General features: G+C 41.3%; 2 protein-coding genes across 2 annotated transcripts; one reads left to right on the forward strand and one right to left on the reverse strand.

Annotated features, from left to right (window-relative positions):
- Positions 1–1803: 1803 nt before the first annotated feature.
- On the reverse strand, positions 1804–10490 carry pfc (properdin P factor complement 2 precursor). Its single transcript, NM_001246322.2, is given in 10 exon segments — positions 1804–1953; positions 2039–2165; positions 2403–2514; positions 3244–3432; positions 3746–3919; positions 4065–4259; positions 4388–4558; positions 4653–4834; positions 4952–5096; positions 10381–10490. Coding segments are annotated over 9 exon segments (1350 nt in total). The 5' UTR covers positions 10436–10490; the 3' UTR covers positions 1804–1953.
- Positions 10491–17553: 7063 nt separating this feature from the next.
- LOC110532337 (NADH dehydrogenase [ubiquinone] 1 beta subcomplex subunit 11, mitochondrial) lies at positions 17554–20007 on the forward strand. Its single transcript, XM_021616142.2, has 3 exons — positions 17554–17850; positions 18575–18705; positions 19784–20007. Exons 1-3 carry the CDS (start codon positions 17665–17667, stop codon positions 19911–19913), a joined length of 447 nt encoding a protein of 148 aa, XP_021471817.1. The 5' UTR covers positions 17554–17664; the 3' UTR covers positions 19914–20007.
- The last annotated feature ends 4331 nt before the right edge of the window (positions 20008–24338 follow it).

The raw sequence follows: 24338 nt of genomic DNA on the forward strand, positions 1-24338 counted from the left end.
GGCATAAAGCCAACTGCAGTGCCCTTTCTTCATTCGACCACCCCCTAAAATGAGCTAACAGTTCAAACTGAGCATGAAAAGCTTCCCAATCCGCCTTACCGGAATACTTCGGGGTCTTAACCGATACGGACGCAGCCGGGAACTGGGCGCCGCCATGTTTGTTTACATCCTGAGCCCCAGATTCCTCGTCCCGCCGCGTCGACGTCACCCCTTCGGTCCGCCCACCAGAATCCGCGCGAAGCACAGTCGACAAAGGACTCATGCCCGCTATAGCCGCCATCACTTTAACGTCCTCCCTCAAGCGGACATCGAGGCTCCGACGCCCTGGCGATCTCCTCAGCCAGATCCTCCGACGTCCATGCACACGCACCTCATTGGCCATAACCGTCCCCTACCTCCACCTTCGTATTCCCTCAAAGCATTTTCAACCCCGGTTCTCACCTACTGTAGCTAGCCACAGAAGTCAGCTACCTAGCTGGCTAACTTTTAACAACGTTTTTACTTTCAGCGCTCATAAACCCAGGGTCGTTACAGTATATTTGGTAGTGAGTGGAAACACCAACCGGATGATTCACATTCATACATCCAGTAAAATATATCTGGCTCATTGTTCTATCTACGCCAGTAGTGAGTACAGTGAGATAAGCAAAGTTAACTTTGCTAGGAGATAACTACATTTTGAAGTTGAGGACTTATCCCACCTGACTGACTTGCCATCTCTCAAGATGCTGAGCTAATTCAGTTCTACAGTATGTGTAGGCTAAAGTCTGCGCTGACCTTGTGTTTAGCCAAGCTGACAGCAGCTAGCTAGCATAGCTTGCTGATAACTGCAGTTGGCAGTCCTATCTACTGTAACTGATATTTATCTCAAATCAATTTTGGCAAGATGGCAAGAGCCAGTGTCAGGAATGTGTTTTTTATGACACTCCACAACACCTTGCTACAAAAGTAGCGTGCAATTTAGCTTCAACGTTTCATTGCGTCATGTAAATGGCGGCAGGTAGCCTAGTGATTACACCGTTAGGCCAGCATCAAACCCTCAAGCTGACAAGGTAAAAATCTGTCGTTCTGCCCCTGAACAAGGAAGTTAACCCACTGTTCTTAGGCTGCCATTGTAAATGAGAATTTGTTATTAACTGACTTGCCTAGTTAAATATGTTACAGTGGAAAAGGTATCAGCTGTGAGTTGAATTCCCAGTCTTGAGTCAGCTCAGCTGTCCTACAACACAATATTATATAACTAGCTACTTTTGTCTCGTCTCTCCTTATGTGCGCTGTTAGATCTTTCCCGTGAGACAAAGCCCAGAACTACTAATCTCCCTACAACAGGTGGAAGCAGTGTTCTGCTAATAAAGAATGTGCAATTTGATACTTTCCTGTATGGTGTCCCGTATAAGACAGGAGTTCCCAGACATGTTTGAAGAATACACAGGAATAAATAAATAAAAACTACCAGAGGCATACACAGCACTTTTAACACATTATCATCCACACTGCACCAATCCATTTCCCTGCATTGCTCATCACACCCGTCTAACTACAGTAAATATTGCATAATGTTACATTTTGGTTTTGAGTAGAAATATTAATATAATTAGTCTAAAATGCCTAAAGTCAAACACTTCACCAAATTTGTATGCTTTAATTAAGTTTTCCATAATTGTTCCAGCTCATAAAAAAAATGCCTCAGACTAAAGTAATAGGCTGAAAGGAGGTGAACAATGTTTTTATTTCTTCAGGAAATTACACTATTATGAAATGTGTAGTCATAATAAACTACTTTGTGTTACTGATGGTTCATGAAGGCTGCACAGACACATGACCAAAGGCAGTGAAATCACATTGCTAGAAATTGACAATGTGTATTCCCCTCCAGACTTGTGGTTTGATGGTTGTTGAACATTGAGTTGTCTTAAGTCCTCCTCAAAGCAGTCAAAAGATTCAGGAAAAACTCTGAAATTTAGAGAAAGCATTAGAGCTGACCAAAGTACATTTGAAATTCATATTGTAACTGAAAGCAGTGTTAATAAGATATTACCTATGTGTCACATGGAGGAACATTCATACAGGCCAGACTTTGTTTTGGGTCCTTCAACAGTGTACAGTTCGCAAATGGTTTCCCATCAAAGTAGGCTTTAACCTTAACATGAAACCCTACTGTCTCACTGGCAAGGAAACAAATAGCAAATAAAAAGTTAGATTCACCTAATTTACACCTGACACAGCAAAACACAGCAGAGTGCATAGATTTCACACTGCACCGGATAATCCTGAATGTGCCACAGAGACCAAGCCATGCATAAATCGTATGTAGCCTATTTATTAAGAAGCATAGGAGCGGACACACACAAGCTACTTGGTTAATCAGGGAATAGTATATATTATACAGTCAGTCTCCTTACTCATATGCAGACAGATCAGGTATGCACTTTTGTTCTCTGGTCCTTTTGGCTCCTTCTCCACAGGGGGGATCACACTGACTCCACTCACTCCATTCACTCCACTTACCATCAACTAAACACATGTGAAGCATTATGTGAGGAATATTACTTCTTAAACTTACCATTTTCTTCCCAGTCTAAACAGTTCACACGTATATTATGAAAACATTTTGTGACGTTTTTGTTTGGTATTAGGCTGTATTTTATCTGGCTGTTCGAGCACACAATATATATTTTTAGGCTTGTTGGAGTTTGGTAGCTGAAGTTTACGCCCCTTCATCTGTGATTGGTCAACAGTAGGGATTATTCTATGAAGTGTTTATCTTTAAACAACAAATGATTCGTTTTCATACACATTTTCTCATTTGAGAAATACTGCCCCAAACATCTTAGTTAAATGTGCAATTGTGAGACTAAGACCTCCTCTGCAAAAACATCAAAATGAATTACAGATTTATTGAGTTATCTATGATTCATTTGGAATCTTTTCAGGAAGTGTACTTGTTGCTTCGGCGTCTCAAGTGGGACAAACAGTAATATTGCCACTTTTTTCTTGTTTTTCAAGCAAAGGTATTTTAAGGGAGTATGCGAACACAGACGATCACTTCGCCTAGCCGAGTTCAGCAAGGAGCAAACCAAACCTATGCATGTGGATGCCTTTAGCCTACTGCATATGAAATGCATAATTTGTATAATCCAATTATCACTGCAAAAACATACAACACTTGGGCTGAATAAAATGTAATGAAAGAAAGCAAACAACACAGCTTAATAAATGGAAGCTAAAACTTGTTTAACTCACAGTGACATGAGTTAATGTCATAGCAGGCCCTGTAGTCTGTAATCTTTCCTTCACACGTCTTCCCATCAAAACCTGCGTGTTCACACCATCTTTGCCGTCTTTGCTGTCCACCAATTTTTCGACACCTAATTTTTCCTCTATTAGATTTACATTCTTCCCATCTCCCCCACTGCGACCACTGACCATCCACTGTTGGACAAAGAAATAACTATTATCCTCATGGGAAGTCTTACAGTTGTTAGGAGGACAAGAAGGATACAATGTTTTCACTACAGAGTACCATATACCTTAATAGTATTTCTGTAAAAGTGTATAATATTATTCTAATTACAGTGACAAAATCAACGTCTAAACTGAACATCAGCTGTTGACAGCTATAATCATTCTAAGAGAGGCAATTTTATCAAATGGCTATTCTGCTAAAAACAATATTTGCTCAAATGTAAATAATTGATGAAATGGGCAGAGGGAATGGGTTCTCTTCTGGCTGTCAATATTTTACCTGGGCAATGTTTTTTGGTATTGCAGATTTTTTGGTCTTTATTGGATCCAAAGCAGGGCAGACCTCCATGTTTAGGGGCTGGGTTGTTACACTGTCTGAGCATTTCATGAATCCCCACCCCACAGGTAACGGAGCAGGAGCTGGGGGGCCCCCACAGCCCCCAGTTACCATTCACTGTTGAGGATAAAGAGGGAGGTTTGTTTCACATACAGTAGGAGTACATGTCATTGCTACATTCTGTGTATGTAAACAAGTAAAAACTTTAGGGTAGCAGTCAGAACCTCAGAGGAAAATAGGATTGCTTTGCAATGCCACTTACCAGGACAGAAAGGAAGCTCATCACAGGTCCTAGTGTTGCTCCCTAACCCAGGGCATTCGTCACCAGGGGGCACTGAGGACGGTGGTGGGTTGTTGCATGATCTGTTGCGCCGCTGTGTAGGTCTGGGTAAATTCTCCCCCCCACAAGTGCCTGAGCATGGCTGCCAGCCATCCCAGTTAGACCAACCACCATGAGCTACAGTCAAAAGAAGAGGAGAGCGGACTTACTCCAGTGGAAAGACATGCCAAACTTGTATCATGTATGGTGATGGTTACTGCACATGAAGGAATAGTGTGTATTGTCTAAATCCTGATGGTCTTTACTTGGACAGATGAGATCAACCACGCAGGGTTCCTTTTCTTCACTTGGACCGTCACAGCTGCCTCCACATCTAGGTTGGGGTTCGGTGCATGTCCTCACTCTGTTTCTTACGCCCTTATTACAAGTCACTGAGCAGGGCTGCCACTGACCCCACTTACTCCATTGGCCTTGTTCTTAAAAATGTTAGGCAAGATCATCAAAAGAAGCCCAAAAAAAACCTTCTGATATTTTTTAATTTATGTTCCCTGTCTGTTAGAGAGTATGTACCTGGACAACAGCTTGAATCAATGCAGACTTTGGTCTCTAACGCGAGTTTCTGAATCTCTTTATGGGTAGTCGTCTGAGCACATTTTCCCTGTCCCTGGCATTCTCGTCGTCTCTGCGAAACTCCCTCCTTACAGGAGACAGAGCAGCGGCCCCAAGCAGTCCATTCAGACCATGAAGGTGGCCTACAGGTGCCAAAAAACACAACAAATCACATCCTGCACTGGGACATTGGATGTTCAAATCTGAAACTCATTGACACCAACCTGGTCTCAGAGCATTTCGTATTACTCTGTACTCACCCACAAGACTTGCATTTTCTGTCTGCTCCAATGTATCCGTAGTGAGGGTTAAGACAACAGTCATCCATTGTCACTTCTCCCAGTAGCCAGAGATCGTCACAATTTCCAGAATCAAAGCTGCTGTAACAGTTCACCTCCTGTGATACTGGAAACATATACAGTTGAAGTTGGAAGTTTACATACACCTCAGCCAAATACATTTAAACTCAGTTTTTCACAATTCCTGACATTTAATCCAAGTAAAAATTCCCCGTCTGAGGTCAGTTAGGATCCCCACTTTATTTTAACAATGTGAAATGTAAGAATAATAGTAGAGAGAATGATTTATTTCAGCTTTCATCACGATCCCAGTGGGTCAGAAGTTTACATACACTCAATTAGTATTTGGTAGCATTGCCTTTAAATGGTTTAACTTTGGTCAAACGTTTTGGGTAGCCTTCCACAACCTTCCCACAATAAGTTGGGTCAATTTTGGTCCATTCCTCCTGACAGAGCTGGTGTAACTGAGTCAGGTTTGTAGGCCTCCTTGCTCACACATGCTTTTTCAGTTCTGCCCACAAATCTTCTATAGGATTGAGGTCATAGCTTTGTGATGGCCACTCCAATACCTTGACTTTGTTGTCCTTAAGCCATTTTCCACAACTTTGGAAGTATGCTTGGGATCATTGTCCATTTGGAAGACCCATTTGCGACCAAGCTTTAACCTTCTGACTGATGTCTTGAGATGTTGCTTCAATATATCCACATAATTGTCCTACCTCATGATGCCATCTATTTTTTAAAGTGCACCAGTCCCTCCTGCAGCAAAGCACCGCCACAACATGATGCTGCCACCCCCTTGCTTCACGGTTGGGATGGTATTCTTTGGCTTGCAAGCCTCCCCCTTTTTCCTCCAAACATAACAATGGTCATTATGGCCAAACAGTTCTATTTTTGTCTCATCAGACCAGAGGACATTTCTCCAAAAAGTACGATCTTTGTCCCCATGTGCAGTTGCAAACCGTAGTCTGGCTTTTTTATGGCGGTTTTGGAGCAGTGGCTTCTTCCTTGCTGAGCGGCCTTTCAGGTTATGTCGATATTGGACTCGTTTTACTGTGGATATTGATACTTTTGTACCTGTTTCCTCCAGCATCTAGACAAGGTCCTTTGCTGTTGTTCTGGGATTGATTTGCACTTTTTGCACCAAAGTATGTTCATCTCTAGGAAACAGAACGCATCTCTTTCCTGAGCGGTATGACGGCTGCGTGGTCCCATGGTGTTTATGTTTGCGTACTATTGTTTGTACAGATGAACATGGTACCTTCAGGCGTTTGGAAATTGCTCCCGAGGATGAACCAGACTTGTGGAGGTCTACAATTTATTTTCTGAGGTCTTGGCTGATTTATTTTTATTTTCCCATGATGTCAAGCAAAGAGACACTGAGTTTGAAGGTAGACCTTGAAATATTTCCACAGGTACACCTCCAATTGACAAAAATTTTCTGGAATTTTCCAAGCTGTTTAAAGGCACAGTCAACTTAGTGTAGGTAAACTTCTGACCCACAGGAATTGTGATACAGTGAATTATAAGTGAAATAATCTGTCTGTAAACAATTGATGGAAAAATTACTTGTGTCATGCACAAAGTAGATGTCCTAACCGACTTGCCAAAACTATAGTTTGTTAACAAGACATTTGTGGTGTGGTTGAAAAACGAGTTTTAATGACTCCAACCTAAGCGTATATAAACTTCCGACTTCAACTGTAGATCATTCATAGATTCTAATCAATACTTCAATCATTTTTCTAGTATTTCACCATATTTATTTTTTACTGAACCTTTCGTTTGTCAGGGAGTCATACTGACACCAAGGTCTCTTTTTACAGATCAAATTAACCTTTATTTGCCACATGCGCTGAATTACAGAAAATACACACATCAAAATAAAAATACAAAATGCAAGCTGAGAGAAAAACATGGTCATGAATAAGGTCAGTAATTTAATAACATTTTGAAGATTGTTCCTCAAATAAGGTATAAGAAAGGTAAACCAGATTTTAGTTAACACAGCGACCGAAGGAATTTCCAGGGTTAGCCATCCCTTAGACCGGGTAAGTCTAAAGTTTAGTAATGATGTTAGTTACAGTCAAGTTTTTGTAAAAGGGCTTCATACATGAAAACATAGCGATGTATCAACCTATGTGACATCAAAGAGGGCCAAGCAAATTTCAGGTAGAGAATGCAGGGATGAGTACCGAAACTGTCGCCCGTAATAAAGCGCCTCTGATAATCTAACGGCTTTAATAAAGTGGCAGCTGCATTTATACATATGATGTTGCCATAGTCTAGGACTGACAGGAATGTCAACTGAATAATCTGCCTTCTACTTCAACTATTTTGCAAAAGGCATGACCTATTTCTATAGAATACATATTTACTCTCAGCTTCTCAGTAACTCATCATTATGCATTTTAAAAGACAGATTTTCATCTATCCAGATGCCCAGATATTTGTAATCAGGGACAAGATAAATATGGACACCATCCAAAGTACATATGTTTAAATTATTTGTATGAGCTCTAGACAACAACAGACTTAGTTTTTACCTGTATTCAATATTAATTTCTGGTCCATAAAGTTTTTCTGTAATACAGTGAAGGTAGACTGTAGTTCAGACCAGTGACAACCTATCATTAAGGGCAGGTGGGGCAGAGCCCAACCTGTTTGAGCCCCACCTGTTTAGCTAAAAGATACATTTATTTCTTTCTCCCTGTGTTGCATGTTATTTTGGCATTTAGACAGTGGCTTGCGAAAGTACTCACCCCATTTGGCATTTTTCCTATTTTGTTGCCTTACAACCTGGAATTAAAATAGATTTTTGGGGGGTTTGTATCTTTTGATTTACACAACCTGACGACCACTTTGAAGATGCAAAGGCCATTCCAAGACATGTAAATGTTTCCCCTTAAACCACTCAAGTGTTGCTTTAGCAGTATGCTTAGGGTCATTGTCCTTCTGGAAGGTGAACCGTCCCAGTCTCAAATCTCTGGAAGACTGAAACATGTTTCCCTCAAGAATATCCCTGTATGTAGCACCATACATCATTCCTTATATTCTGACCAGTTTCCAAGTCCCTGCCGTTGAAAAACATTCTCACAGCATGATGCTGCCATTCCCACAGCATGATCACTGTGGGGATGGTATTCTCGGGGTGATGAGAGGTGTTGGGTTTGCGCCAAGCGTTTTCCTTGATGGCCAAAAAGCTCAATTTTAGTCTCATCTGAGCAGAGTACCTTCTTCAATATGTTTGGGGAGTCTCCCACATGCCTTTTGGCAAACAACAAACGTGTTTGCTTATTGTTTTCTTTAAGTAATGGCTTTTTTCTGGCCACTCTTCTGTAAAGCCCAGCTGTGGAGTGTACAGCTTACAGTGGTCCTATGGACATATACTCCAATCTCCGCTGTGGAGCTTTGCAGCTCCTTCAGGGTTATCATTGGTCACTTTGTTGCCTCTCTGATTAATGCCCTCCTTGCATGGTCCGTGAGTTTTGGTGGGCGGCCCTCTCTTGGCAGGTTTGTTGTGGTGCCATATTATTTCATGTTTTTAATAATGGATTTAATGGTGCTCCGTGGGATGATCAAAGTATCTGATACTTTTTTATAACCCAACCCTGATCTGTACTTCTCCACAACTTTGTCCCTGACCTGTTTGGAGAGCTCCTTAGTCTTCATAGTGCCGCTTGCTTGGTGGTGCCCCTTGCTTAGTGGTGTGGCAGACTCTGGGGCCTTTCAGAACAGGTGTATATATACTGAGGTCATGTGACAGATCATGTGACACTTAGATTGCACACAGGGGACTTTATTTAACTAATTATGTGACTTCTAAAGGTAATTGGTTGCACCAGATCTTATTTAGGGGCTTCATAGCAAAGGGGGTGAATACATATGCACGCACGACTTTAAAGTTTTTTATTTGTTATAATTTTTTGAAACAAGTTCTTTTTATTTCACTTCACCAATTTCAACTATTTTGTGTATGTCTGTTACATGAAATCCAAATAAAAACCAATTTAAATTACAGGTTGTAATGAAACTAAATAGGAAAAAGGCCAAGGGCGGTGAATACTTTTACAATGCACTGTACTTGTTACATATCAGTTTGCAAACAATGTTAAAAGAAAATCATTGAGTTAGTAAAGCTGCATACAAACATTGTCTCTTTTTTCCTTTCTTGAGTAAGGCAGCTTCAAAAAACAGGTGTTTCAGCCTAGCTCAGTGCTTTCTGGGGTGGTGGGGCAGCCAGTGGAAAAAAAGGAGCGTAGGGGTTGGTAATGTTCTCTTGTTGCGCTATGAATGGCTCAGTGTTCTGTCACTCATGGGGACACTACGTCACCGCAACATTTACGGGGAGAGCTTGATAATTCAAGCACCTTGGGTGGTGCCATAGATTTACATTAGAAGGCTCAAGGTCATTGGTCACAGATAAAATTAGGTTTTATTTACCGTAGCTTTGATTGGACTGATCATGTCAACGTCATACTTTAAAGAATTTAGCTAGCAAGCTCGACAAGCAGTCATCATCCTGAATCAAATTGGCAATATACTGGAAAATCTTTTTCAATCCTTGTCACATGAAGAGAAATGATAGATTAAATGTATCGGTGCTCATCAGCCATTGGACATAAACATTACACAACAAGTTGGAAATCCCAAATTCAACAATGAGTGGTTTGGAAGGAATAATATACAGTTAACCACATCATTTATAACTAGGAATGCAGCAGAGATAGTGCTATGACCTGATTTACATTTAGTATACATTTCAAATAAAAATATATTCGCTGAGAATTAATCAAGGATTCACATATTTTAGCTAGGCAAGAAAGAAAAAAATTGGGCAATAGTTATTTAGGTCACAAGGGTCACCAGCTTTGTGAAGGGGTAGAACATGGGCCGGATTCCAAACCTTGTGGATAGTACCAGATATAATCGTCAGATTAAAAATATGGGTTAATGATTCATCAATCAGGGTGGCCGAGAACTGCAGCAAAAATGGATCAAGCACATCAGCCTGAGTGGATTCTTTTTTTTACATCAATCTTAAGCAAGGCATCTAGCACATCACAGGTAGTAAATTGTTGAAATGAAAACAGAGATTCACTAGAAGTTGACGAGTTAACCGTCATGTTGGCTAGAGGCTAGCAGAAGAAAGAGCAGTCGATTGACTGACTGGGGTCAATTATACCACCGTTTCTCTCAAACAAAAAGCCTGCCGAGATAAAATGATTAAAAGCATCACTTATGCCATTCTTCTCAGTTATGATGCCAGAGCCAGAATTTAAAAGTAATGTGGTGTCTAGCAGTAAAGTGAAGTGTTGTTCACAAATCAGTATTTTTAAATATCACATTTATTCTAGTGTTACTTAAACAACAATAGTAAAGGCACTGACCTGATTCCCTTATTGTCATCAGCAACACTAATGAAGTCCACAACAACTGCACCATTTCTCTGTCTTTGTCTATGCCTAGTACTTCTTACTGTAAGCTCTCTGTCCACTCTAGCAGGCTTATCTGGTTAATGTTTCACTTTATTGGGAAAAAAAACAGGAAAGATGTGCATCCCATTCCCGTAAGGTTAATAAACTCCCCAGTAAGCACGGACCGACGGCGGTGTCTTTTGGACGTCTTTTTTTGGGTCCAGACCTCTTTTTCTTCTGGTCCGGACCGGCCTTGATTTCAACGTCCATGGATGTAGATTTTTGGTCCGGTCTGGATGGGCCTTGATTTGACCCAAACATGTTTTGGTTCAGATTTGGTCAATCATAGATGTCTATGCTTCATAAGTTTGGACAGTACAGCATACAGTACAGTACAGCAGAGTACAGTACAATACAGTAGAGTGCAGTACAGTAAAGTACAGTACAATGGTACTAAACTCTACTGTGCTCTGCTGCACTGTGCTGTACCTTCCAAACTTGTGAGACAGTACGAGTCAAAAGTTTATTTGTACTATTTTCTACATTGCAGAATAATAGTGAAGACATCAACACTATGAAATAACACATATGGAATCATGTACAAACCAAAAAAGTGTTAAACAAACCAAAATATATTTGATATGTTAGATTCTTCAAAGGAGCCATCCTTTGCCGTGATGACAGCTTTGCACACTCTTGGCATTCTCTCAACCAGCTTCATGAGGTAATCACCTGAAATGCATTTCAATTAACAGGTGTGCCTTGTTAAAAGTTCATTTGTGGAGATGATTTCCTTCTTAATGCGTTTGAGCCCATCAGTTGTGTTGTGACAAGGTAGGAGTGGTATACAGAAGATAGCCCTATTTGTTAAAAGACCAAGTCCATATTATGGCAAGAACAGTTCAAATATATGACAGTCCATCATTACATTAAGACATTAAGGTCAGTCAATCCGGAAAATTTCAAGAACTTTTAAAGTTTCTTCAAGTGCAGTCGCAAAAACTACCAAGCACTATGATGAAACTGGCTCTCATGAGGACTGCCAAAGGAAAGGAAGACCCAAAGTTACCTCTGCTTCAGAGGACAAGTTCATTAGATTTAACTGCACCTTAGATTGCAGCCCAAATAAATGCTTCACAGAGTTCAAGTAACAGACACATCTCAACATCAACTGTTCAGAGGAGACTGCGTGAATCAGGCCTTCATGGTAAAATTGCTGCAAAGAAACCACTACTAAAGGACACCAATAAGGAGAGACCTGTTGGGCCATGAAACACGAGCAATGGACATTAGCCCGTAGAAATCTGTCCTGAGATTTTTGGTTCCAACCGCTGTGTCTTCGTGAGACGCAGAGTAGGTGAACAGATGATCTCCGCATGTGTGGTTCCCACCGTGAAGCATGGAGGAGGAGGTGTGATGGTGTGAGGGGTGCTTTGCTGGTGACACTGTCTGTGATTTATTTAGTAATTCAAGGCACACTTAACCAGCATGGTTACCATAGCATTCAGCAGTGATACGCCATCCCATCTGGTTTGCGCTTAGTGGGACTATCACAAGGGCAATGACCCAAAACACACCTCCAGGCTGTGTAAGGGCTATTTGACCAAAGAAAGTGATGGAGTGCTGCATCAGATGACCTGGCCTTCACAATTACCTGACCTCAACCGAATCGAGATGGTTTGAGTGAAGGAAAATCAGCCAACAAGTGCTCAGCATGTGGGAACTCCTTCAAGACTGTTGGAAAATCATTTCTCATGAAGCTGGTTGAGAGAATGCTAAGAGTTTGCAAAGCTGTCATCAAGGCAAAGGGTGGCTACTTTGAGAAATATAAAATTACATGTGTGTTATTTCATAGTTTTGATGTCTTCACTATAATTCTACATTGTAGAAAATAGTAAATTAGTAGGTGTCCAAACTTTTGACTGGTACTGTAGAAGCAGTGTTCCTTTTTACATTTACAGGTTGGCCTTTTAGCAGACACTCTTATCCAGAAAGGCTTACAGTCAATGCATTCAACTAAGGTTAGATAAACAACAACAACATATCACAGTCATAACAAGAAAAACACTTTTTTGTAACTGTTACTGACAATCTTATTGTAGTTGAAGTGTTATGTTTCACTATATTGGATCACTCCAATATATTGGTATCACTCCGCGGCGGAGGGATACATCCGAGGTGAGGATTTACAGATTTACTCCCGTGTACACCTGTGTCATGGCTGGGGTCCGCCCCTATATATAGACCCCATGGCCACGACACACAGTCTCTTTCATTTTTCTCAGTGGACGTCCATATGGTTTGAGGTACAAACTTTCTGACTTTCGCTTGGTAAGTCACTGGTAAGTGTAATATCTTGCTCCAGGCTGTTTGCAGCCTGGAGCAGCCAGCCACATGGCCAGTCTCTCCTCTTGAGTGTTCCACTCGCTGCGCACAGTTGATCTGTATCTACCACCCGTGGTTTGTCATACTTAGCGTTACACTACGACTCCGTGTGCATCCATTAGTATGGCTTTTGCTGCCACAAACTAATTTCCCTTCCACAACTTGCCGACTGGAAGAGTATCGTGGTGGGCTTTCCACTACGTTGAGACATTAACTTTGGAGTTCCCTAACGGAGTTACTCCATATTGTGCTGTTTTCACTGTTTGGATATTAAACCGGCTAGGTAATATTGCAGTTGGTGTAAAAACAAATAAAATCAATTACCTTGTTGCTGTTTTTTTTTGGTCCGCTTGCGTTTCCCACACAGGTCTTCCCTTTTTTTTGCAGAGGTACTGGGTCATTTATCCCTCACTGGGTTCCTGTTCCTCCAAGCGGTTCACGACATAAGCTCTCCCAGGGCGTCGGACCTCTGCTCCGTGGCCTTGTTGGCTTGGCTGAGCTTATGGCTTCCCTTTGTGACAAGTGTGATGGTGGCATTCCCCCCTGAGGATCTGCGTAACTTGTGTATGCAGTGCCTGGGTTTGAGGGAGGTGGAGCGCCCTACTGGATGTCTGTTTGTGTGGTGTTCTCAGAACAACTGTGCCTGGCGCGATTGGAGGCCATGTGCAAGTGGGTCGGCCGGGCTCAGGCTGGGGATGAGCTCCCTCCCTCAGGAGTGGTGCCCAGTACCCCTGCCAGGAAGTGTGGCCCGAGCCACCACAGACAGAGCCCATCTGCTGCTTGTCCTGGGCGAGGGCAGGAGTTGGACCGCTGGGACTACCTTGAATGGAGGGCGCATGCCAATATAACAATATATTGGAGTGATCCAACATAGTGAAACATACTGAAGGTTACATATGTAACCACGGTTATGTAAGCTATATGGATCAATCCAATCCTCCACGGTGCTTGAGGCACCTCAAAAATGATGTAGGGAACGTGTGTCGCGGCCATGGGGTCTTTATATAGGGGCGGACCCCAGTCGTGACACAGGTGTACACGGGAGTAAATCTGTAAATCCTCACCTCGGATGTATCCCTCCGCAGCGGAGTGATACTAATATATTGGAGTGATCCATATAGCTCACATAACCGTGGTTACATACGTAACCTTCGTTCTGTTGTTTTTTCTTTTGGTCTGAAAAGTTTGAACATGATCACTGCCAGAAAAAGCGAACATAAGTACATGTGACAGATGGGAGGAATAATACATATTCCAAAACGCAATCTTCAGTTTCCTCCATTTTCCTATTTTAATTGGAATAAAAATGTTGAATGTGATATGCTTTCTTCATTGGCAGGTCGAAATAAGTGATTGTATATACGGTTGTAATTTGGCCATAGAAACAATGAACGTAAAAGGAGTCTTTCCAATGTCCATAAATGTATTTTCAGTGTGCGTAGAAGACGTTTTTCAATGTTCGTACAAGACATCTTTTCAGCATCCGGATGTCATTTTGCTCACTGGGTCATACCTCCCCCTGACCATCTTGAACATTTTTTCAGCATTGTTGCTCAATTGTTATACAGTGTTGCACAAATGCACCCTGTTTAACCCTGCCAGACTGAATAGGCAAAACAAAAGAAGATTTAATTTTTTTCATTGAACCTTTATTTAACTAGGCAAGTCAGTTAAGAACAAATTCTTATTTACAATGACGGCCGAGATCACCAGTTTATTTTAACAATGTGAAATGTCAGAATAATAGTAGAGAGAATTATTTATTTCAGCTTTTATTTCTTTCATCACATTCCCAGTGGGTCAGAAGTTTGCATACACTCAATTAGTATTTGGTAGCTTTGCCTTTAAATTGTTTAACTTGGGTCAAATGTTTTGGGTAGCCTTCCACAAGCTTCCCATATTAAGTTGGGTGAATTTTGGCCCATTCCTCCTGACAGAGCTGGTGTAACTGAGTCAGCTTTGTAGGCCTCCTTGCTTGCACACGCTCTTTCAGTTCTACCCACAAATGTTCTATAGGATTGAGGTCAGGGCTTTGTGATGGTCACTACAATACCTTGACTTTGTTGTCCTTAAGCCACTTTGCCACAACTTTGGAAGTATGCTTGGGATCATTGTCCATTTGGAAGACCCATTTGCGACCAAGATTTAACTTCCTGACTGATGTCGTGAGATGTTACTTCAATTTATCCACATAATTTTCCTACCTCGTGATGCCATCTATTTGTGAAGTGCATCAGTCCCTCCTGCAGCAAAGCACCCCACAACATGATGCTGCCACCCCCTTGCTTCACGGTTGGGATGGTGTTCTTCAGCTTGCAAGCCTCCCGCTTTTTCCTCCAAATATAACGATGGTCATTGTGGCCAAACAGTTCTATTTTTGTTTCATCAGACCAGAGGACTTTCCTCCCAAAAGTACGCTCTTTGTCCCCACATTCAGTTGCAAATCATAGTCTGGCTTTTTTATGGCAGTTGGAGCAGTTGCTTCTTCCTTGCTGAGCGGCCTTTCGGGTTATGTCACTATAGGACTCGTTTTACTGTGGATATAGATACTTTTGTACTTGTTTCCTCCAGCATCTTCACAAGGTCCTTTGCTGTTGTTCTGGGATTGATTTGCACTTTTCGCACCAAAGTATGTTCATCTGTAGGAGACAGAATGCGTCTCCTTCCTGAGCGGTATGACGGCTGCGTGGGTCCATGGTGTTTATACTTGCGCACTATTGTTTGTACAGATGAACGTGGTACCTTCAGACATTTGGAAATTGTCTTGGCTGATTTCTTCTGATTTTCCCATGATATCAAACAAAGAGGCACCGAGTTTGAAGGGAGGCCTTGAAATAAAATCCATAGGTACACCTCCAATTGACTCAAATTATGTCAAATGTCAAATGTCAAATTATGTCAATCAGAAGCTTCTAAAGCCATGACAACCAAGCTGTTTAAAGGCACAGTCAACTTAGTATATGTAAACTTCTGACCCACTGGAATTGTGTTACAGTGAATTAATTATAAGTGAAATAATCTGTCTGTAAACAATTGATGGAAAAATTACTTGTGTCATGCACAAAGTAGATGTCCTAACCAACTTGCCAAAACTATAGTTTGTTTACAAGATATTAGTGGAGTGGTTGAAAAACCAGTTTTAATGACTCCAACCTAAGTGTATGTAAACTTCCGACTTCAACTGTAGGTATTCCTCTTATCTAGGTGGGTGAGGACAGGGTGGAGTGCAATTGAGATTAGCATTGTCCATAGCATTGTCTATGGATCTGTGGGGGCGGTACGCAAATTGGAGTGGGTCTAGTGTGGCTTGGATGGTAGAGTTAATGTCTGCCATAACCAGCCTCTCAAAGCACTTCATGATTACAGAAGTGAGTGCTACAGGGCTGTAATCATTGAGGCATGAAGCCTGAGAGTTCTTAGGAACAGGAATGATTGTGGTCATTTTAAAACATGCTGGGATTATAGACTGGGGCAAGGAGAGGTTGAAAATGACCGTGAATATGGCTGACAGCTGTTCTGTGTATGCTCTGAGAATGTGCCCTGGAATACCGTTGGGGCCCGCATCACTGTGGGTGTTGACCTGATTAAAGATCCTTCTCGAGTCGGCCTCGGAGAGCGAGATCACCCAGTCCTCTCGGTCAGCGACAGCCCTCACACCCGGCTCGATGTTGTTTTCAATACTGTATGCAATGTCTATGGGTGAATTATGAAACAATTACTGTATGCAGATGTGCAACAAAATTGTAATTTAGATTTGTTTTTGCAATTACTTGATCTATTTTAAATGTACTGTAAAAATATGTTGCAGATTCAACTTTAATTGGTGACTATGGAAACAAATATAAATGTAATTAACAATGTCTTCAATATTGTTACGTTCTGACTTTTATTTCCTTTGTTTTGTCTTTTTAGTATGGTCAGGGCGTGAGTTGGGGTGGGCAGTCTGTTTGTTTATCTATGTTTGGTTTCTGTTCCGGCCTAGTATGGTTCTCAATCAGAGGCAGGTGTCGTTTGTTGTCTCTGATTGAGAATCATACTTAGGTAGCCGGGGTTTCACTGTTGGTTTGTGGGTGTTTGTTTCCGTGTGAGTGTTTGTCGCCACACGATACTGTTTCGGTTTCGTTCATGGTCACATTTTATTGTTTTGTATTTTATAGTGTTCAGTTTATGTATTAAAGTAATCATCATGAACACTTACCACGCTGCATCTTGGTCCGATCCTTACGCCGTTACAAATATCCAACTTTATCCAGTGCCTTACTTTTTTATGAGTGCTTTAATTAATTTTCCTTGCCAAATGCAGGTAGGGTATGTGCTTGTTATGTAATGAGGGGCAATTTTGGTCATTTCTTAGGCCAGGTGAAAAACATGTCAATTAACATTTACCTAAGTACTATTCTTGTTCCTACTTATTCTTGTATATTACTTTTAATTTTTCATAGATGTCACCAGTTTGAGGAAACAATTTTAACCACTAGTATTGCATGAGTAAATCGCTCTGGATAAGAATCTGCTAAATGACACATTTAAAATGTAAATGTAATAACAGGTGGTCATTACCAGGTTATGATGAGATCTTAACTTGGACCGGTACATAATAGTGGTCACAATTCTGACCAACTGGTCGTATTCTGGTTAGTAAAAATACATTTTAATTCAACCAGTTGTGACCAAAATAATGCGTCATAAAAAGCCCACTGGTCTGTGTTCGTGGTTGGTGACAGCAGCAGACTGCAAGCCCCCCTTTTCCCAACCCGTCCTGTAGGTGGCGACAATACCCTATCTTGGAATTCTCTGCTGCTGTCTCGCAACTTGAAGAAGAAAATGCGAAACAATTCCGGTTCCGGAGACTCGAAGTGTTGACCTGACAAAATGCTCGCCCGGTTGTCAAGGTTTGGGCCTGCCTTGCCCCGTTTTCGCCCTTATCTTGTGTGCGGGACTCGGTTCGTATCTCAATCGCCACCCTCGGGTGCTGCTGGTTCGGCCACAGTGTCGGATTTGCAGCCTTCACATGCCAAGGAAAGTCATGGACACGCAGAGGTCAGCGCGTTCGAAAAGGTGAGTCGGTCCGGAATCTAAACGTAAATATCATTCTCTAGCGATCATCTGTTATTTACATTTTTCTCATCCGTTGTAGTTATTGACATAACGATACGCATTTCTTCAGTCAAACATTGGGGCAACGACAAGGGGCATTACTAAGTCAAATGTTATTGGTCACATACACATGGTTAGCAGATGTTAATGCGAGTGTAGCGAAATGCTTGCGCTTCTAGTTCCGACAGTGCAGTAACATTAACAATTCCACAACTACTTAATACACGCATCTAAAGGGATGGAATAACATGTACATATAAATATATAGATGAGTGATATCTGAGGGACATAGGCAAGATGGTATAAAATACAATATTTACATATGAGATGAGTATGTAAACCTTACTAAAGTGGCATTATTAAAGCGACTAGTGATCCATTTATTAATGTGGCCAATGATTGAGTCTGTATGTAGGCAGAAGCCTCTCTGTTAGTGATGGCTGTTTAACAGTCTGATAAGCTGTTTTTCAGGTCTCTCGGTCCCAGCTTTGTACTGTACTGACTTCGTCTTTTGGATGGTAGCGGGGTGGACAGGCAGTGGCTTGGGTGGTTGTTGTCCTTGATATTTTTGGCCTATCTGCATTCAGGGATAGTACTAGCTAGAAACATTAGCTAGCTAGTTAACACTTTCTTCACAGTGGTGTATCATGAAACCATGACAACAATCTCTCTCAAATCTCTACAGAATCGAGATTATCATGGGTTTTCTCAGGACCCTGTCGTTGACGAGTGGAACATGAGGATGGCCTTCTTCTTTGGCATCTCTATGGCTATTGTGGTTGGGGGTACCTTCATCCACTATTTGCCAGACCATGGGTATGTTTAAGCTGCACTGCACATCCCTGTCACTTGCTCTCACAAAGAGTAACTGAGAACTGAAAAGCCCAGCAACAGTAGATTTACACTGAGTATACAAAACATACAGAACACCTGCTCTTTCCATGAGACTGACCAGGTGAATTCAGGTGAAAGCTATTGATGTCACATGTTAAATCCACTTCAATCATTGTAGATGAAGGGCAGGAGACAGGTTAAAGAAGAATGTCTTGAAACATCTCTATCAAGCTTGTCAACCAGACACTACTTTGAGGAAACCAAACTACCGGAAACCAGTCCTTTTCAGTTAAAGGCAGTGACGTGAGGAGACAAATTGTCTTGTTTTTGGGAAAGGTTGCGTCATCATCCCCTTCATTTGACGAAGACTACTGATTGAGTATTTTATTAATCAAATGTTTGTTTTTTTGTTAAAAAATAGTAATGTTAATATCACATTACACATTTAGTAATGACAGAATGCATTTTAAACTTCAAGCACAGTAACACTTATGACTTTTTGTATCAATAGGAGTGGGGGAAAAAGGTGCCTGTGCATTGATAAGAGCTCTGCTTCCCGACTCTGACATTATACATTGGGTTAGGGCCTGTTTTTTTTTTCATCAATAACTAGGGTACGGGCAGGGGTCGGGTATCACTAAATTGATCACTAACATTTTGAAGCTGAGCCATTTGCTCGTGTTTTGCAGTACAGTCATATCTGACTAAGATCTAAGATCATGGTGTCAGAAGTGTTTCAACCTCGTCAAATCTAAGACAGAGACTACTTAAATGTTCCTTGAGTTGGACGAGCAATATCCACCATCGCAGTACGGATGAAGCCTGAGCTGGAATGTGAAGCTAACTGAAGCTGGTTAGTTTTAGAGACACCTGAGTAGATCTAGCTTGCTTTGTAGGATACCCTTCTGGACTCCACAAATTCACTTATGTTGTCTCCATCTCTGAACCTCTAAACAAGCATCCAACAAACCCATACACATCTTACATGTTTGATTTTAACTGATCACCACAAACACAATAATTTATCATTAATCTTTTTGGCCTGTCTTTTTCTCACCAGTATGAGGCAGTGGGCCAGGAGGGAAGCAGAAAGGTTGATTACACAGAGGGAGGCTGCAGGCCTTCCTCTTATGGAGGAGAACTACTATGACCCAAGCAAGATTGTGCTACCAGGAGCCGGAGAAGAGTAGGATGTACTATAAGGAGATGCACATTGATCATTTGTTTATTTCTCTGACTGTAAATTTCTCTTCAGTATGTTATTAAACATACACTACTCTACTACACCATTGCTTGATCATTCTTTTCTAGCCAGTGGTCAAACTGAATAGCCTTTAGTAGCAACTGTGACCGTATCAGTGATCATGAAATGGTACGATAGAGTCAAACTACTGGAGTCAACTCTGTGAGCCCCTTGTCGTTGCCCCAGGCCATGCCATCGCATCTCCAATGGATGATACCACAGCTGTGAAAGTGTGACATTGTTATCATGCACCGCCCCCTTCAAATAATATTACACGAGCAAACACAATCTCCAGGAAGTCAAAGGCATACATCGACAGAGGGTGTGTTTAGACGGGCAGCCCATTTCTGATATTTTTGTTCACTAATTGCTCTTTTGACCAATCAAATGAGCTCTGAAAAAGATCTGATGAAATTGGTCAAAAGACCATTTAGTGGAAAAAAGATCAGAATTGGGCTGCCTGTGTAAACACAGCATTTGAGTGATGGCATGGATGCACAAGTGCACACAGTAGTAGTGCTGGTGATTGACGAAATTGAATGTGGCCTTATGACCATTCTGAAAGAAGATAAGGATTTAAGTACCAACAAGTAACCTCTTATTACAATGCATGCAAGAATAGGCTTCAGTTAAAGATGAACTGAAACACTAAAACAAACCATGACATCTCATTATTTTGTACTTTTTTGTCAAGGGAGGCCAGATGCTCGCTGGCTTCCCTTGCCTTCAATGCTACGGACGGCAACAATGTCATACTCGTTTGGACCAGACAGCTTCAGATAAATGGCCTACACGAAGACAGAGGGGTGCTGTTTCGCTCGCTTGGATGCTTTCAAATCCCATTGAGAGCATACATCATTAATTCATACATTGCTGTGCCCCTGGCCTGAGGATGGAAGTTCAATATGTAGCTAGATGTACAGGGCTAATGTTAACTAGCTAAAGTTGCCCATGAATGGAAGTTAGGCTATCGAACAAGAATTTTAATCAGGTAACCTAAGACAACAACAAAAAATGTACTGTATGACAGAGTGATAGACCGTTTCATCAACCTGAAAGAGAAGAGGATGGCATTGGCGTTTCTCTACAAGTAGGGCGAGTCAACATGTTTTTCTACTTGCATGAACACACACACGCGTTTGGCTTCCCCAGTGATTTTACCCACACATCGCTACTGCGTCTGTGACAGTATGGGCAATTTCCATTTTAAAGTAACATATTTTCTTCTTCATTGGCTGATTGCACCCAACTCAGGAATACACACCCATTTGACTACTTTAAAATGGTGGAAGTCCTCAATGTCCATGGTAAAATGGGTTTTATAAACTGGGTGGTTCGAGCCCTGAATGCTGATTAGGTGGCAGCTGTGGTATATCAGATAGTATACAACGTGTATGAGACATTTATTTTGACTGCTCCAATTTGGTAACCAGTTTATAATAGCAATAAGGCACTTCTGAATTTGTGGTATATGGCCAATAAAACACAGCTAAGGGCTGTATGCAGGCACTCCATGTTGCATCATGCTTAAGAACAGCCCTTAGCAGTGGTATATTGGCCATTTACCACACCCCCTCGGGCCTTATTACTTAAATATCCATGACGATATATATCCATATCTCTCTATGACAACAGGAACAAAGCCAATGTTAACTCGTTTTTTTTTCAAAGATGCCGAAATGCCATGTGCGTCCACCTATATCAGTGCATTCATAACCTAACCATTATGAAACTTCTATTCAATCAAATAAGCCCCCTGTAGTAAATGAATAATTCCAAAAATGTTTCTTTATTTTCGTGAACAGATTTTGGGCAGAGTAAAACATCTCGCGTCGCCTCATTCTCTCTGGCAAAAGCAAGCAATAACGTTTATATTATAATCCCTAAATGTTACAAGGCTAATTATTAATTTACTGCTGTATACAATCTTGGGTCAATTGACCCACCCAAAATTCTTGACTTAGTATTGCAGAAACTGTTTATCCAATAGAAATCCCGGATCACACTTGCAGGCCATGTCATGGCGACGTTGGCTAGATAAGGTCATGCATAGAAACACATCGGGTGTAATGTACGTCTCGATTTTTCACTTCTCTCAATGACCAAGTTTCCATCCGCACAGTATTCCAGATAGTAGGTCATATCCCGCTTAAGGTCTTCGGCTTCCTCAACTGGTGGCCCGCGGGCAATTGTATTTGTCCCCCCAAGTTCTGACAAAATGTTTTACCATATTTTGATTTTATTGTTAGACATAAGACTGTAAACACCAGCAAATCAGCTCCAAGTCATTTTAATTGTGGAAGTCTGTTCCAAAGTATTCCAACGCATAATACAGAGATACATTTATTTGTATACGATCACATACTGTATCTGTTTCGGGTACTTGCGGTCAATTTGCAGTCAACAAATTATTTGTAATTACATTCTGAGCCCCCTGACAATACACTCAAGAAACAAAATTGGCCCGCTGCAGAATCTAGTTGATCTCAAGCCTATAACCTCTCACATATAGTGTGTTATAATAAATTCTGCAGAATTCATTTTTTGCAGTAAAATGATACAAATTGTACAACTTTTCCAGAAAAGGAGAGGAGAAATGATCTATTTCTTGAAAACGTGAAGATGCGTGTAATGTTATATTTGACATTTATGCAAGCAGACAGTATTTCAACCACATAAAATATGCGCCCAAGATTAACTTACAGTGCCTTGCGAAAGTATTCGGCCCCCTTGAACTTTGCGACCTTTTGCCACATTTCAGGCTTCAAACATAAAGATATAAAACTGTATTTTTTTGTGAAGAATCAACAACAAGTGGGACACAATCATGAAGTGGAACGACATTTATTGGATATTTCAAACAAATCAAAAACTGAAATTGGGCGTGCAAAATTATTCAGCCCCCTTAAGTTAATACTTTGTAGCGCCACCTTTTGCTGCGATTACAGCTGTAAGTCGCTTGGGGTATGTCTCTATCAGTTTTGCACATCGAGAGACTGACATTTTTTCCCATTCCTCCTTGCTAAACAGCTCGAGCTCAGTGAGGTTGGATGGAGAGCATTTGTGAACAGCAGTTTTCAGTTCTTTCCACAGATTCTCGATTGGATTCAGGTCTGGACTTTGACTTGGCCATTCTAACACCTGGATATGTTTATTTTTGAACCATTCCATTGTAGATTTTGCTTTATGTTTTGGATCATTGTCTTGTTGGAAGACAAATCTCCGTCCCAGTCTCAGGTCTTTTGCAGACTCCATCAGGTATTCTTCCAGAATGGTCCTGTATTTGGCTCCATCCATCTTCCCATCAATTTTAACCATCTTCCCTGTCCCTGCTGAAGAAAAGCAGGCCCAAACCATGATGCTGCCACCACCATGTTTGACAGTGGGTATGGTGTGTTCAGGGTGATGAGCTGTGTTGCTTTTACGCCAAACATAACGTTTTGCATTGTTGCCAAAAAGTTCAATTTTGGTTTCATCTGACCAGAGCACCTTCTTCCACATGTTTGGTGTGTCTCCCAGGTGGCTTGTGGCAAACTTTAAACAACACTTTTTCTGGATATCTTTAAGAAATGGCTTTCTTCTTGCCACTCTTCCATAAAGGCCAGATTTGTGCAAAATACGACTGATTGTTGTCCTATGGACAGAGTCTCCCACCTCAGCTGTAGACCTCTGCAGTTCATCCAGAGTGATCATGGGCCTCTTGGCTGCATCTCTGATCAGTCTTCTCCTTGTATGAGCTGAAAGTTTAGAGGGACGGCCAGGTCTTGGTAGATTTGCAGTGGTCTGATACTCCTTCCATTTCAATATTATCGCTTGCACAGTGCTCCTTGGGATGTTTAAAGCTTGGGAAATCTTTTTGTATCCAAATCCGGCTTTAAACTTCTTCACAACAGTATCTCGGACCTGCCTGGTGTGTTCCTTGTTCTTCATGATGCTCTCTGCGCTTTTAACGGACCTCTGAGACTATCACAGTGCAGGTGCATTTATACGGAGACTTGATTACACACAGGTGGATTGTATTTATCATCATTAGTCATTTAGGTCAACATTGGATCATTCAGAGATCCTCACTGAACTTCTGGAGAGAGTTTGCTGCAATGAAAGTAAAGGGGCTGAATAATTTTGCACGCCCAATTTTTCAGTTTTTGATTTGTTAAAAAAGTTTGAAATATCCAATAAATGTCGTTCCACTTCATGATTGTGTCCCACTTGTTGTTAATTCTTGACAAAAAAATACAGTTTTATATCTTTATGTTTGAAGCCTGAAATGTGGCAAAAGGTCGCAAAGTTCAAGGGGGCCGAATACTTTCGCAAGGCACTGTAGGTCTTATCAGAAAAATGTTATTTTCTCAGCTTTTTATTTCCTTAAACT

This window comes from Oncorhynchus mykiss, chromosome 9 (assembly GCF_057628025.1).
Source record: "Oncorhynchus mykiss isolate SJ-2025 chromosome 9, ASM5762802v1, whole genome shotgun sequence".
Lineage (NCBI taxonomy): Eukaryota > Metazoa > Chordata > Actinopteri > Salmoniformes > Salmonidae > Oncorhynchus > Oncorhynchus mykiss.

Excerpts from the sequence above, each read along its gene's own strand:
- LOC110532337 (XM_021616142.2), top strand. The coding sequence starts at position 17,665 with ATGCTCGCCCGGTTGTCAAGGTTTGGGCCTGCCTTGCCCCGTTTTCGC. Across the intron at positions 17,851-18,574 it reads AGGTCAGCGCGTTCGAAAAG|AATCGAGATTATCATGGGTT; the intron begins GTGAGTCGGTCC and ends AAATCTCTACAG. Across the intron at positions 18,706-19,783 it reads CACTATTTGCCAGACCATGG|TATGAGGCAGTGGGCCAGGA; the intron begins GTATGTTTAAGC and ends TTTTCTCACCAG.